At 39.2% G+C, this 16078-nt stretch overlaps 1 protein-coding gene across 4 annotated transcripts; it reads right to left on the bottom strand.

The window, feature by feature from the left end:
* Positions 1-6767: 6767 nt before the first annotated feature.
* On the bottom strand, positions 6768-14142 carry LOC103720456 (maltose excess protein 1-like, chloroplastic). 4 transcript variants are annotated; one of them, XM_039123917.3, is made up of 10 exons: positions 13835-14142; positions 13598-13753; positions 13211-13501; positions 13037-13126; positions 9404-9505; positions 9204-9322; positions 7791-7853; positions 7649-7710; positions 7077-7164; positions 6768-6958 (listed from the first exon to the last, which is right to left on the bottom strand). In XM_039123917.3, exons 1-9 carry the CDS (start codon positions 14078-14080, stop codon positions 7082-7084), a joined length of 1212 nt encoding a protein of 403 aa, XP_038979845.2. In that variant the 5' UTR covers positions 14081-14142; the 3' UTR covers positions 6768-6958; positions 7077-7081. The 4 variants fall into 4 exon arrangements, 2 of the variants coding, with proteins under 2 accessions (XP_038979845.2, XP_088573464.2); XM_088717338.2 differs by having other exon boundaries at positions 13211-13447; positions 13835-14115; XR_005510792.3 differs by lacking the exon at positions 9204-9322.
* Between the last annotated feature and the right edge of the window lie 1936 nt (positions 14143-16078).

The raw sequence follows: 16078 nt of genomic DNA, 5'->3' as shown, positions 1-16078 counted from the left end.
GTTTCTTGGGTGTCCACGGCTGCCGGTTCCTCTGATTATCTCCAGTCTGGAGATCAGCTGTTGCCGCCATAGGTGGTGCCGAACTTCAGCTCCGCCGGCGATCCCCATCCCCCCTACACGCCGAACGGGAGGCTGCCAAATCCTGCACCCCTGGAAGCACAAACTTGGATGAGGACGAAGATGCCGGGCCGTCTAGAGTCTGGGTCGACCGAGTCTTAGGGAGGCCGAATCCACTAGGCCTCTTGAACGGGCTTGGACCCGGTCCGTAGGGCGCCCTTTCCTTAAAAGCACTTGGGCCTGGCCCGTTGGGCCCCTTCGTCGGACCGTCTGTAAGGCTCCGCCCAGTGGGCTCCTACGGCTGGACCTCCACTGGGCCCTTCCCCTCCCTGCTCGAATGGAGGACCATCATCCCAACTGTCCGCCCTCCCAATGGGATGCCGTTTGAAGCCAAGCCTCCGCCCGATATGTCGCCCGCCTTCGCCATCTCCGACGACCTCCGCCGGGCCACTTTGGATAGATATTGCCACCCCTCCGAGTCCGGCGTAGCGATGGGCAGACTCACCCCCTTTCTGGTTGGAACAGGGGGGCCCTGTGCCGAGCCGGAACTGGACGGGACCGCTGGCTTCTCCTTCCGGCTGTCCACCTTGGGCATCCTCCCTTGTCCGAGGCAGTGAGTGGCCAACCAAGGGCCATACAGCAAAGGTTCCTCCTTCCCAAACTCCGTTCCTCCCACTGGAATGGTAGCCTTCAGTAGGTTTGTTCTTTCTCCATCATTCCCTTCTCTGTGGCTTCCTCCTATCTCCTCCTCACCCACCGCGGCAGAGTTTGAAGCGCAGTTGACCCTTCCATGGCCAACCTGCCCACATCTGAAACAATACTCTGGCAGATTTTCATACACGAATGCCTGCCAGAATTTTCCCCCACAATCCTCCGAACTGCCATTGACGAACATGCCTGGCTTCAAGGGAGCGCTAATGTCCAGCTCTATCTTCACCCTTGCGAAGCCCCACTTCTTCCCCTGATCCGTGGCGCCGTCCAGGGCCAACGGTCTCCCTGCCTTCGCTGCCAAGCGGAGTATTATCTCCTTCTCCCAGTAATCTAGTGGCAAACGAGGGAGTATTATTTCTTTCGGGTACATGTATGACGACTTGATCTGACGTCTATCCGCCTCGTGGAGAAGGGGCAAACTCGAAGGAGCGAGGGAAACCTGGAAAATCCAGGTTCTATTTGGTATTTGTTTGCTGTAAATCAATATTTGTTATATTTGTGGTCTAGAGGAAAATCAGTTGATTTTTTTTACATAATTGATCTTCGATTGTTTCCTTCATTTGGGAGAAAGGGAAGCGAAGGGAAGCTATTCCACAAAGACATTAAAAACATTACTATGATTGCTATGCAAAGATGGAAAGATATATCCATATGTCATTAATTACAGTATATCTCATATTTCCATAGCAAGTGACGACATTTTCTAATCGTTCGAAAATTCCCATAAAGTAATTTTCAAAGTTAAATTCAAATGCAGATTCAGCCGTCAAAACTCAAAACCAAACGTTCAATTCCCACTGGCTTGGATGTGGATGCAGATGTTGCATAATTATGTCCAGCCCATTAATTTTGTACGCAATTATAATCTAACTTGAAATTACAATTATGTAAATTCGAGCTAGAAATAAAATAATGACACATCGTGCATTAAATACACAGGATACCAGAGTATTGCAAAACTTGAGTACAGGCTTTTTGTAGGATCACTACAGCAAAAATTAGTTTTTCCGACTCTTTTCTGCCGACGCAAGAAAGAAGCGTCGGCAATTTTCTGAGCATACAAAAATTTGCCGACACTTTTTAGTAGCGCCGGTGGAGATGAAACTAAGACGATGCTAGGTAGCGTCGTGAAAAGCAAATTGTAAGATAACGCTTCTGAGCATCGTCGGAGGCCAAAAAAAAGCGTCAGTAGAATCCTACTCACTAAACATCCTACTTAACACTAATTTTTCTCTTACAACTTTGGGCCAGACGACACTTAAAAGCATCGTCGGACGCCAACCTAGGCCTAGATGACGGGTGAAGCCTATGGTGTATGACCACACTTATAAGCATCGTCGGACACCATCCTACTTGCCCCCCTTATAAAATGCCACGACCCTAGAATCCTGGAAACCCTAGGTGGAAGCTCCCCAACCCCCCTCTTCCTTCTTCTCTCTGTCTTGGTGAGAAAATCCCTAGATATAGCCGTCTACGGGCTCTGGATTTGTCTAGGTAAAAATTTCACCAGATTTGTCTTGCACTCGGGATCCCCTTCCCGTGTTCGGTGTCTTCATTTTTCCGACCTAGGTTTTTGATTCTCGAGTCATCTTTCTCTATTTGTTTGATCGATTCGAGTATTAGAGGTTTTGGAGTTATATGTTCTGGTTTTAGAGTTATATGTCATGCATGTCTGAATTCTTTTCAAGAAGCTCTACTATTTTTTTGGCCGACGCCCTCCCAACCGATCCCCGAGAAATTCCAAGATCTCTGTTCTCTTTGGTTCCACATTCGAGGGATAGGCACTCGTGGTTCAGAAAACGATCCAAGAATCTTATGAGATGGCGAAGCCCGAAGATATTTGAGACTATGAACTTCTCGCATGCACTAATGTCAAGCTAGAAAATATTTGAGGCTATGAACTTCTCGCATGCACTAATGTCGGCCCAAAGCATTTTTCAGAAAATTTAGATGAATCCCCTTTAATTTCCCATGTTAAAACATAGGAGATTTTCTCCATCTATATCTCTCACTTTTATATGTATGGCATGTTAAAGCACCTCCTTTAGTTTCAATTCAATCATGTATTATAAGTATGCCACCTTATTAATTGGACCCTCTTAGCCTAAATCCAATATATGTATATAAAAGATCAAATAAAATGTTCCTATTAAAAGTGAAGCATCTATCAATGTCAACATAATGGCAAAATATATTCAAAATATATAGCTACCAAATTCGATGGGCGATAAAACCAATTTAAAATAGCAACTGCATTTGTACTACATTTTCGGAGAACACTTCAGATTTTAAGTGTGGAGTAGTCCACTTAACCGAGAAGGCTCAACTATATGGTCCCCTCGTCAAAACTAATGCACTTTTAACAAGATATGCAATTGCATAGATATCTATATATTCTAGAGTACGTAGAATTGGATTTTGGATGAGTGCTTAGCATCTAGTATAGACTTCCTATCAGACCCCCTCCATCCGTTTCTAGTTAATTACGTTTAAAAATGAGAAAACAAGCATACCTGACAGTCCTTAGAGCTTGATACAATCAGTAGGAGCAAAGTGAAGTTTCTTCTCCACCAGGTCATAGCCAACATGAAAGTTCTGCTGCACCTTGTTGCCCAAGATCATCATTTGATGGTCGACCGTTCACGCTCACCATGTTCAGCTTGCTCAATTTCACCGTCGCTCCTGTGAATTGGAATGTGATATCCGGGAAGTCTGCCTCTAGATGTCCTCTGATATCGTAGTATAGATCGAAGAACCCATCCACATCTTTCACTCGGCGGTAGGGCACCATCCCCAGCAACCTAGTTGTCAGCTGCTTCAGTGTCTTCGACCGGAGGAACGTCAAAGTGGTGCCGGAATCTACTATCACATTTCCCGTAAACAGGAATAGCTTGTCATCACTAACACCGAGAGCCTCAAGAACGACAGTGTAGAAATTATTGCCCCATACTGGTTGGGCACGAGAGGCGTGGATACTGCATGCGGATTGGACACCGCAGCGTTGGATCCAAGAGTTAGCAGGCTCGTTGAGGAGGATCCCTCGGAGTACGGAACCAAGCAGCCGAGCAGCTTCGTGAGGGTGAGAAGATCGGCATCCCATCAAAAGGGATGAAAGCATTTAGTAGATTTTCTAGGATCGATTGTGCGGAAAGGTCAATTATATCTACTTAACTATCTAAGTAGAATGATATGTTTCCTCCGTATAAGGTTGAGCTACTACGACTTGTACAAGTAGAGAATTGTCAATGATATTGTATGTTAATTTGCTAGCTATTATAATTATGTAATTTGATTTAATATTTATAATATTATTTACTTTGGTATAAAGTAAGTTTGTGCTCCCTCCAAAGTGCCATGACTGGGTGCTGAAGTCCCTTAACCACAATGAAAACAATTAGAGAAAAAGTTGAAGATGGATTACAAGAAAGAGGGTGTGACAGAAGAGGAGGTTGCTCGTAATTGTCCTTCTAATGTATACCCTCATCAGTGGAGGGAGCTTGTTCACTACTGATTTTTCGAGAGAGAACAGGTTGTGCATGAGTCCAATATCTTAAATTTTATTTATTATTAATGTAGATTGCAAATATACAGATCGAATATATTATATTGTTTACTTTTTTTAATAGACATATTTCGATATTGGTAGAGCTGCACAAGCATCTCAGGCGGTTTCTCGCACATTTGACTCCAAAAGTTATACGAGGCGTAGAGATGAATTCATATGTTCTTTAAAACTGTCATATTTCAAACTCTTTGCTAGATTTATTTATTTTATATTGAAATATCTATGCTTCTTAATGAAACTATATATTATATATCATATACCATGCACCATATTCGGAGAAATTCAGATATGAAAATAGATACGGACAAATATTATCTGGTCTACTTTCACACCTATAGAATAGCATTTGGAAAAAGGTCCTAAATTCGAGATACTTATGGGACCTACAACCTGTTTCAGCACTAAAACGATCTTGAAGTTTAAATTATTTACTGCACCAGCTAATGCATATAATTGGACACAACCAGTTGCCGGTGGACAAATCCAAGCCATTTCTATTGAATCGGACAGTCGGGAATATATGAAGCATTAAAAGAACTAACATACCCTTTGGAGCACTGTAGCAAAACCCATCCTCTTTTTGATATAGATTGAGCTCAAGTCTCCTGTTTAATTATATGCAGTGCATTGGATATATGATTTCTCTGCAACAATAAGTGGTGGATGGTTTCCCCTAATGTTTCTTGGCCTTCAGAAACAAGTTCGGTTAAGCATATATGTAGTATTATCCATGTGATGGTAGCATTTAATTATAAAATTCGGTTAGGTAGCTGATTTTGTTAGTCAATTTTTGCAAGCATAAGGATGCAATATCTTTGCTTCATATAATAACATCTTTTTTGCTCAATGGATATCCATTTGCTTCGAATATAGAAAATTGAGGTGATTAGATTTGCATGGATGCAAACCTTAAATTCCGTACATGATATAGAAATTAAATAATATAGAACGGATACCAGAAAATTATCCCATTTGTTCTAGCATGATAAAATCATGAAGTTTATAATGGCAACTCCAACTAACCAATGGCATTAAATTATGTCATTTCTTTTAAAAGATTAATGTATGCAGTTCCCCCATGGCTCAATCACAATTCATGCCTTTTGATTAGAAGCACAACCAGGGAAAAATAGCCTTAGAGCTTGATATGATCAATGAGAGGAAAAAAATAACTCTTTTCTACTACATCATATCCAATATGAAAATTTTGTACAGTATGTTTCCTAAGATCATCATTTGGTGGCTGATCATGACCATGATTGCAAGGCACAAAATACGCTCAATGAACTGAAATGTGATATTTGGGAACTCAACATATAAATTGATATTGAAGCATAGATCAAAGAACTCATCTGTGCCTTTCACTTGTGGAAAGGCCACCTTGGCCAACAACCAAGCTATCAATTATTCCATCCCTTCGATGGAAGAGTTTGTTTGGATATTTCTATAGAATTGGGCTGAAAATTCCATAGAAACCAAACATGTTGGCTCATCTAACTTAGCTTTTCTAATAACCTATTCAAATTCAATCCATATCCTAACCTTTAGACTAAATGAAGGAATAAAGATCTATGAAGATTTTTTTTATTCCCACAAGATTTGGCTAAGTATAGCTTGGTTGATACAGAGCTATGCTTAAATGAACGGACAAATCTACGAATCTTACAAGATTCACATCCCAATCATATAGAAATAACCAATCAAACCCTAAGAACTCATTTAGTTCACGAAAAAAAGAAGGGAAGGTATGGTCAAACAAAAAACAAAAAAATACTTCTTGTTTGGTTAGATTTCAAAGGAAAGGTAGAAAAGTAGCATTCCCATGAAAATAAAATTCTCATATTTTATGGAAAAGAAAAACTCATGAAGGGCATAAAAAACCTACTTTCTCACCAGTTGAAAATTGGAATCTTTTTTTTCAGAAGTACCCTTCAGCCATCAAAACCCATGGGTAAAATCTCTCCATTTATTCAGAATATAATAAATATTTCATACAACATTCCTAGAAAAGTAGATGCTCAACCAAACATAAGCCACTCTACAATGTGTCACTTTCTCATGATCAACCAAACATGTCAAAACCATTTTCTCAGACATCATATTCCTAAGAATCATCTTTGCAGAAAAAATATTCCAATAAGAAAAAATTCTTTCGGCCAACCAAAGAAGTCCTAAATGGGAGTGGCTCATCATCACCCACAAGGAAAGCCTCAAAAGCTATGCAGTGAAAGTATCAGCATATCCACCCTACCCAAGAGGTGTGATACTGCATACGAATCAGAAACTACAGGATTGGCAATGAGGGTTCTTCGGCTTGTTGATGAGCTCCCCGAATAGAAATCAAATTCAACAATAACCACTAGGATGTCTAATAGATAGTCAAAATACGTACAAAAAACAAAAAGGGACAATACCAGCTCCATGAAGAGTGCACTGTTCGAAAATAACCATTCATAAGGTCATAGCAAATTATTAAATTACTATATTACAAAATTTTATATCAGCTGTTCACAATATTCATGCTGAAGGCAAGCAGTTACATTGGTAAATAACTGCCACAGAAGCAAACTCACTCGACATAGGGTCTCCAACATCTTTGGCTCCATGCAGCTTTCCACAAAGCAACTATAGAATGGAATAAGGCCAGAATGTCAACCTGAAGTACTGGACCACAATCTGGCAAAAATAATGGCCAACAAACAATAATCCATGTAATGTTGCAGTAATACGCCATGGGCAGTACCTGTATCATGGTCCAAATACTAATTCCTTTAAGGTAGTCATTGGCGAATTGTAACCGTAGGCTACCGTATCCCTCCAGAGAGCCATTCCTGATTGAAAATGGTAGACTCAAATCAAATAATACACAGCACAACCAATAATAGAAAAGAATTACAAGATGTTTTAGCCATAATCAGTTGTCCTGCGATCAAAGCACTTCCAAGTTCTAACAAGAGTAATACATATCACAGCAGCACAGACCCAGTTTTGTTAATTATTGATCGCATTTGTCAGTGATGTTTCAGGGTGGAAAGCCAACAAAGGGGTGTCGCAGCATTCTAATCAAGGGATACTACAAGTTGACATACTCCTCTCAATCGTTCAAATTTTGAAGTGAAGGTTAAGCAGCCTTCAAAGAAAAGCTATACCAAAGCAACATTTCACCAAATCTCTGTTTTCATGAATCAGCAAGACTTAAAACAACATAACTAATGGTCATGCGCGATACACTAAATTGAGTTTGGGGATAATGAACTAAAAATGTGTTAATAGATACCATGAAAGCATAATGAGGTTAGGAGTAGAGAAAGAAACCTAGCCATGTAAACAAGCCAAGCGTTGCTGAGAAGAAAAATTCCCTGCTGATACTATTGAAACTGGAATGATGGATCAAAAATATAGAGTTAGTAATCAATCAGTCGCATTCTTTCAAAGCTATTAAACAAAGACAACCTACCAGTACGTGCAGGCCAAGTTTCCCCAACCAAGAAGAAAGGTTGCCCAAGCTGAACCAGTAAACCTGCAATCCAAATTATTACTAAATCACAAAACTTCAAAATAAATTGCTTATCAAATTTAAACCGAAGAAGAAATTAAAACATATATATATTCTCTCTATTTCTCTTATTCAACATATGTCAGAACAGCCTTACTAAATATTCTATATTCCGTCCCTCAAAATCTACTTTGTTGAAAAGCTTATAAAATCTGCTTTTGTGTTTATCCAAGACCACCAAAGGATACAACCCTTTGTCTAATACATAGCAATTTGTTCAGCAACCATAACGTACCCCCTTTATAATATTTTCCTTTCCTTCCCATTGAAACCCTGTCCAAGACCAGGGGAATTTTGTCCTGCCTGCATGAGCTTAAACTACAAAATAATATGGTAGGCCATCTTACCTGCCAATTGGCCTTCTAGGTTTCGAGGCAGGACCTCTCTATCTAAAAGTTGTCATGGCCAGGGATTCAGGACCAACTCTTTGAGGGTTTCTGTCAAGTTTCCAGTCAGTCATGAAATTCTGTTTGATTCTTAAGCAGCCCTCTTGAGTTGGATTTTGCTCCATAGCACTCATTTAATGGGAATGGGCTTGGACAATGATAGTGGTAATGACAAGGATGATATATTTTCCCTATCAAGAAATAACTTTTTCCCTAAGTGCATTGATTACTTTTCAAATTAAGGCTGACACTCTACCCTTCTCCAAAAATCTGAGTCTCTTTTCATAATTAGTGATACAATCATGAAACAAGTAATAGGTTTCTGACTAACCTACAAAATTGTAAAGCCTGTTGAGGTGATTGAATATGTGGAGGGCAGCCAGAGAAAGATATCAGAGGCAAAGTCACTGTGACAGCATAAGACTTTTAATAACAAATATAAGATAGACTCTGACATACCAAGAAAGTTAATATTATCTTTCAAGTATCATGGCAACTACATTGGACTGAAAAATCCTACTACGAGGAATAACCTGAACTTGCTAGAATAGTTCATAAAAAAACTGCAATCAGAGTGAAATTATCAAACAAAGTATAAGCTCTGAAACAAATTTGTAATCAAATAGAAGAATTATGTAATTGTTTGCATATTGTCAGCAACATATAACCAAAGTAAGTTGGTCAACAAGCCTGTTCTCATGGTCTAAAAGAACACCATTATCAAAAAACTAAAGGATGCAAAGATCTGAATTATTAAAAGGAACATATGAATCACAAGCACACAAGTATCTCAATTAAACAAATGCTTATTTTGGGTCTTTGACATCTATATGTCAAAAAAATCACTTGTATATACTTCGTAAAACACTGAACTAAGTCTAATAACTGGAGATACAATAGGAAGCAAAGACTCAAGAAGATGGAATACCACATCAGATCACGAATAAATAAAGCTCGTGGAATCATAAGACCATTTCCAATCATTGCAAGCAACATTGTGAAAGCTGATAAACCTTTAATGTTATCTGGGTGCAGATAATTTGTCCACTGCATAAACAGCTTCAAGGTTAACGTTCCAAGTAACAGGTGGTGGAATATTAAAGAAATCAAACTAGAGCATCTCCGTACCATTTGTGCTACCGGCATCCACATGAAAAGCAGAGTTGCAGTCCATCCAGATATTGAACCAACAAATTTTATCCCTCCATCAGAAAGTTTCCCAGTCCGTGCCTGCATGTGTTAGTAACACAATCAAAAGGGGCACATGAACTTTAAAACTTAAAAACTAATTTTAGAAACTTCTTGATGGAACAATAAAAGAATCACAGTACATAAAGTAGTATTATATTCAAGCAAGGATTCAAGTTCCGGCGGGACGTTCTGTGGGACACCGTGATGGGGCACCATCCCATGTATCGGGACAGGACCGTCCCGCCATCATCCCAGCATTCTGATCAGCACATCTTGCAACATCCCCTGTCCCAAGTATCAGGACGAGGCGAGATGGCGGCGCATCCCGTTCCATAAAAAAACCGGGATAGCCCCATTTCACAGGATTTAAAACCTTGGATTCAAACAATATAACTTCATTAACAATTCTTATATTGAATAATTAGAATACCTATTTTAAAGCATAATCAAATACCGAAGATAGGAATAAACAGTAAAGAATGAGAAAAAGTCAGTGCTTCATATAATAGGTTTCTTTTCTTTCTAAGCCATAACATCAAACATTCAACCACAGAACATTTTCTGGATGGTTGATATGGGGTCCTGCAAGCTAAAACTGGTAATCAACATTTATCCATACCAATCCCTGCCATGAATGAGTTGTATCACCATTAAAAATTAAAAAGACCCGAAAGTATCAGATACACTGACCACTGTCTAGCCAAAAATTTCATCACACTCATGTTGGAAAAAAAAAGTTACATGTAAGTAATGTACCAGTTCATAGAAGCATTAGAATATTAGCAAATCCAAAAAATCACACAATTGTAAAGGAGGTAAATCAAAATAAAATTAAAGGATATAGAACATTAGCTTTAAACAAAATTGTTGCTGCGTCATATGGATGTTAAGCATTAAAGAAACAGCTCTTCATAAGTTTAGCTAACCAGAAGGATAAAATTGAGTAGGGATATTGCATTGTTCATGGGTTAACTTTCTTTGGAAGCACCGAGCAGCATATAAGCTGATACAAAATAAATTTCAAACAATGAACTTATTTAAAAAAAGGTGGTCTACTGCATTGATCACAGGCTTTATTGATGACCCTCAGGTTCTCTTCTTTTTTACTTTTTCCCTTGTTGTTTGAAGCTCTAAGCATCCCTATTAATAAAAGTAATGACCAAGAGAAAGCAGAATATCAAAAACACATAAAGCCAAGCCCATGAAGGATACATGCAATCTCAAATCATTAACTTTCTCCCGACCTGGCACACAAGACAAGGGACAACTATCTAAAACTTCTGACTGTCTTGACTGAGGAAAGGACTATTCTAATCAATTAGTGAATTATCATTTGCAATGATGTGAGAAGAAATGTCAAACTTCCACAGACTCAACAACATAGAAAATAGATCATACTGAACCTTCTCCAACATATTTAAATAAAAGGCACAACAGACTAGATAAAAGAGCAAATTAATTAAAAGAAGAACCAAATAGCTTTGTACTAATCTTATCTAAACCAAGTTAGCCTAAAATACATCGTTGTGGCAAGCGAGAATCTGATCAAACCCATAATGAATAGGAAATGCAAAAGAGAGTTTATCTCTTGGGTGAAGAAATTATGCCTAGACCAAATGACTTTATAGTGATTACTGGCAGTTTACAGACCTAATCAGGAATATTATGGATCTTCCCAAAAAACATTTAGGAAACTGATAGCTTACATAGATAAACTGATAGCCTCCCTAGATAAACTGATAGCCTCTCAAACTAGCAAAACTCGTAACTCTATAGGGCCCCGCATAAAACATATAAAACTCCATCAAAACCTCTTCAAAACACAATCCTAGTGCATTTAAAAAAATTTTAAACTGACCTAGGCTATGAAGCATGGACAAGGATATGAGTTACAAATACACCAACATAAAATTTGAAAAAATGTGATAAAAATACAGCTAGGGTATATGACTCAGTATATAAGTATTTGCTACATATCTGTGTGAACAAATATCCATAAGGCATAGTGGGCTGTCAAAATATAACATAATTCATCAATAAACTCATGACTTCCACAAACTCATGACTTCATCAATAATCAAATCTATACACCCTAGTTCGTAGTCCATACTCCATACTATAGTATGGGCATCACAAAGCTCAAATTAATAGTTCATTAGCAATAAGCTAACGTTCATAAAAAAAAAAAAAAAAGAAAGGAAAAACAAAACCTCCACCTCATTGCCAGAGATATCTAACAACATCTCAAATGTATCCAAGAAGTACGTTAAGCATTTTTTCTTTGTTCAAAAATAGGATACTTGGCATAAGTATCGGGCACAGATCCCAAAAGTATCCAAAGAGTAAAGAAATTTAGTACAAATACGGGCATGGCATGGAAATTGAAGAATTCATGCTTCCTAAAACCTAGGCCTAGATTAGGAGCTGTAGAGAATATTCCTCCACAAAATAGAATCACAGTCTCACCACACAAATGGTTTCAAGTTTGTGTATGAAAATCATTACAAAATAGATCATACTGAATCTTCTCCCAAAAGGTTTAAATAAAAGGCACAACACACTAGATAAAAGAGCAAATTAATTAGAAGAAGAACCAAATAGCTTGGAACTAATCAAATCTAATCAAGTTTAGCCTAAAATGCATCATTGTGGCAAGCAAGAATCTGATCAAACCCATGATGAACAGGAGATGCAAATGGGAGCTTTATCTCTTGGGTGAAGAAATTATGCCTAGACTAGATGAATTTATAGTGATTAGTGGCAGTTTATGGACCTAATCAGGTACATTATGGATCTTCTCAAAAAACATTTAGGAAACTGATAGCCTCCCTAGATAAATACACTTCTGGGACATCTTCAAGGACAATATAGATCTGTTCCAGGAAATTCACAAGTGGATCAAAAGCCTTAATTTCTTATTCAATATGATGTTAAATCCAAAGAAAGGTTTTATCAAAATTACAAAAATTCAACCTTTCAACACATCAAACATTTTGCCGACATAATTCTGAGAAGTCCCAGGCAATAAACAAAAGTTAGAATGACCTGGCATCACTTATACCGTAAAAACAACAAATACTGAAATGGTACCATCAGGAGCAAGAATACCAAAGAAGAAGACTGTCAAGGTTTAACGTGTAACTAATAAATTTTGTTAGGGCATTAATAGTGTGATGGAACTTCCTCTTCGAAGATCAAGAACCTTTTGGGTTTTTCTTTGATGATGTTAAACTTAAAGGATTTTCTAGTTTTGCATCCGTAATAGTTTATGATATCCATACAAGAATCTTTCCCTACATAAAAAAACCTTCCAACCAGATATCTACAATAGATAAAAAGGATGTTTTGCTATCCGCTATACATAGTCAGGTTGACCACTATGGGTGCTGATAAGTTATCAGCTTACAACATCAACGACCTGTCACGATACAACTATCCTTAATAACCTACTAATGACATACTCTTCACCAAAGTTTGCTTATTATCAAGTTCCAGACCAAGTAATATATCAAGTTCCAAAGCAAGTAATAAGTAAAAGTGAAAAAGGGAACTCCTGGATTTACAACTTACCATAATAACAGCCGCAACTGCTATAGTACCAGAAAACAACCCAGGGAAGATGCTGTTTGGGACATAGGGAAGAAACGTAGACCACATAACCTGCAAATCCACAATGCACGGGATCAAGGGAAGAAGAATTGAACTGCATTAACCCCGTTCAGAACCACAGGCTTCGATGTTCACCTGAGGGAGAACGGCGACACCTCCAATGGTAATGAAGTCCTCCCAGATACGCCAGATCCCGTCATGAAGCCAGCCAAAGTAATTGAAGAAGTTGAGAACAAGACCAGAGGCAACGACAGCCGACGTCACCGCAAACTGAGGCAGGGGCATGGCCTCCGCCATCGCAAGCTGCGCGATCACCACGTAGGTCGACAGAACTCCCAATGTCTGAACGAGAACGGCCTCCGTCTCCTTCTTCTTCGCAAAGTAGGACAATAACGAGAGATTTCCCAACAACCCAGTCAGCATCCCCTGGCACAGTTCTCCAATTTTTCGAACTCTGTTCTCAAGAACTTAAGCAAGAAAAGAAGGATCTTTGTGGAGAGGAGGAAGGTAGAAGTCACTCACGAGCCAGGGGACGGCGAAGAGGGCGGCTTTGTTGCCGGCGAGGAGGTTTCGGGCGTTGAGGACAATCTGGGGAAGCTGAAGGAGGAGAAAGGGGACGTTGGCGGCGCCGGCGAACTTGGCGGTTAGCGAGTCCCATTGCCGGAATCCAGAGGAGCCCTAGAAGGAGAAGATTTCGACAAGATAAATAACACTTTTCGAAGGTGGAAGGGCGGGAGAAGACGGCATTGGGTCTTATACCTCAACGGAAGGGCGGTTCGGGGAGTCGGAGACGGCGGAGGGCGGCGAGCGGCGGAGGAGGAGGAGAGGGGCGGGGGGAAGGAAGGTTTTTACGGGTTTAGGAAGATCGTGGTGGGATTTCAGGAGCCGTAGAGAGCGGAGGGAGGACAAGAAGCAAGGCTGAGAGGGACGGAGGGAGGGCGGCAGTGGACGGACGCCCGGTGGCCAGAGGCGCAGCGGCCGTGGCGCCACCGCTGCGAAGGCCATCTGGCGTCCCCAGAAAGAGAGAGAGAGAGGTGCCGAGGAGTTTTTGGAGGAGTGATGGACGGATCTCGAGGTGGCACGTGGATAGAGGATCTAAGTGGTTGGGCTAAGGAGAGACACGTAAATGGGAGAGATTATGGGTTGGACCAGGTCCACCAGTCAGCTGGTGGACCAGTCCAACCTGGATGCAGCGTGCACAAAAACAAATAAATAGAAAAACAAAGTACAATACAGTTACTTTCCCTCTCTCTTTCTTTTTTTTTTTTTTTTTTTCTTTTTTAAGTACAATGGCGGTTTGTACCGATCGGGTGTAAGTATGACTAACAATGCAGTTACTTTCATATTGCTTCATAATTGCAATAGTCCACTAACTCAACGGCAGCGGATCTGATCTAATTAAAAATTATACCATGAAGGAAGATGAATGAAGCGACTCAAACCCACTCAGACCAACAGTAATAATATGTGAATGATATACATACATGTAGGATGTGCATAGTTTGAGGCAATTTGGTTTGGTGTTATTTTTGAAATTGACTTATTTTAAGTTATTTTTTAAAAATTGAAATTGAAATCAAATCATTAATATACAAAAATCGATCCAAACAAAACTGAAAAATTTATTGGAACATTTTAAGCTGGGAAAGGAGCTTAGAAGAGACTCTTCGGTTCTATTCAATTAGACAGAACTGGAGGGCGATCTGGGAGATGGGTAGAGATATAAGTCGATCGAGCAGGGCGAGAGGCGGATCCGGTAATATTGTTGCTCGCAGAAATCGAGCTCTTCGCATTTGAAAAAAAAAAATGTAAATTGTGATCCAAATCTTTGATTGAAGGAAGGAATCCATTAGCAATAACCCTAATGGTGATCTAATGAACGCATAATCCGAAACAAATTCCTTCTGCCAAAGAAAGCAAACCTGAAATTTATAAAGTTGAATAAAGAAAACAACAATGGCGACTATCAATTCCAAGTTCATAGAAAAAATCAAAACCCTAATGGAGCAAAATCATCAAAATGGCAAATTGAAGAGATGGAAATCAAATCAAAAGGGACTATGTTGTGCTATTTTCTCATAACAAGAAAAAATAGAAAAATGCTAAGATTGGGAGCACAGGTAGAGACTAACATGGAGAACAAAGAGAGATGTTACAAATCCTAAGATCATCCTTGAATAGGAGAGAGGCGCTTCCCTCTGCCTCTTTGCATGGCGAAGGAGGGGAGAGAACTTGCTTTCTTTGGCTAAATTTCCTAGTAGGGGAGGAGAGAAGAGAGACAAAAAATTAGGTAAAGAGGTGAGGGATGGAGCAAGTCAAGACTCCACTCTGGTAAGGGAAAGGCAAAGGATGGCTTCAAGTGATAAAGCGGTGGTAGAGCCCACAATTTAGGGGCAACTAGGGCTTTTGAGCACTTGAACAGGTAAAGCCAATACTAAACCAAAGAATTGACTTAAAGATACATATTTATATGGGTTGATTCGATTTAAGTTGGTTGTCTTGAAACTTAAATTAAAACCAAACCGATGTTTCTAGTTCAAAAAATTTCCAAACTAAACCCAAACCAAATGTTAAAAAACCTGACCCAAACTATATTGAAATGACCAATTTAGGTCAGTTTGCAGTTTCTTTGCACACCCCGACATATATGTATGTAATGTATATAAGAGGTTGGCTTAGCTAATGGATCTCCACTCAAATCCGATCATATTTAAATTAGATGATGAGATACCACATTGTTTATTTAAGCTATTGGATATAATTAACTAGCTCTAAATTTTTTAACATAAAAAACCATGTGATTTAAAGATCCTTAACCTATATATCAAGTAGTCAAAAAGACATAAATTATTTCATGCTACTTAAATTATTCAATTTTTGACCACTTGATATATAGGCTAAAGGTCACCAAATTATATGATTTTTTATATGTAAGTAATTTAAAGATAGTAGATCATATTCAATGATTCAGATCATCAATGTGGGGCTGCTATCATCAAATCT

This window comes from Phoenix dactylifera, chromosome 3 (assembly GCF_051530095.1).
Source record: "Phoenix dactylifera cultivar Ajwa chromosome 3, Ajwa_hap1_PhDact_Kaust_v1.1, whole genome shotgun sequence".
Lineage (NCBI taxonomy): Eukaryota > Viridiplantae > Streptophyta > Magnoliopsida > Arecales > Arecaceae > Phoenix > Phoenix dactylifera.
This window is presented reverse-complemented; position numbering and strand designations above follow the sequence as displayed.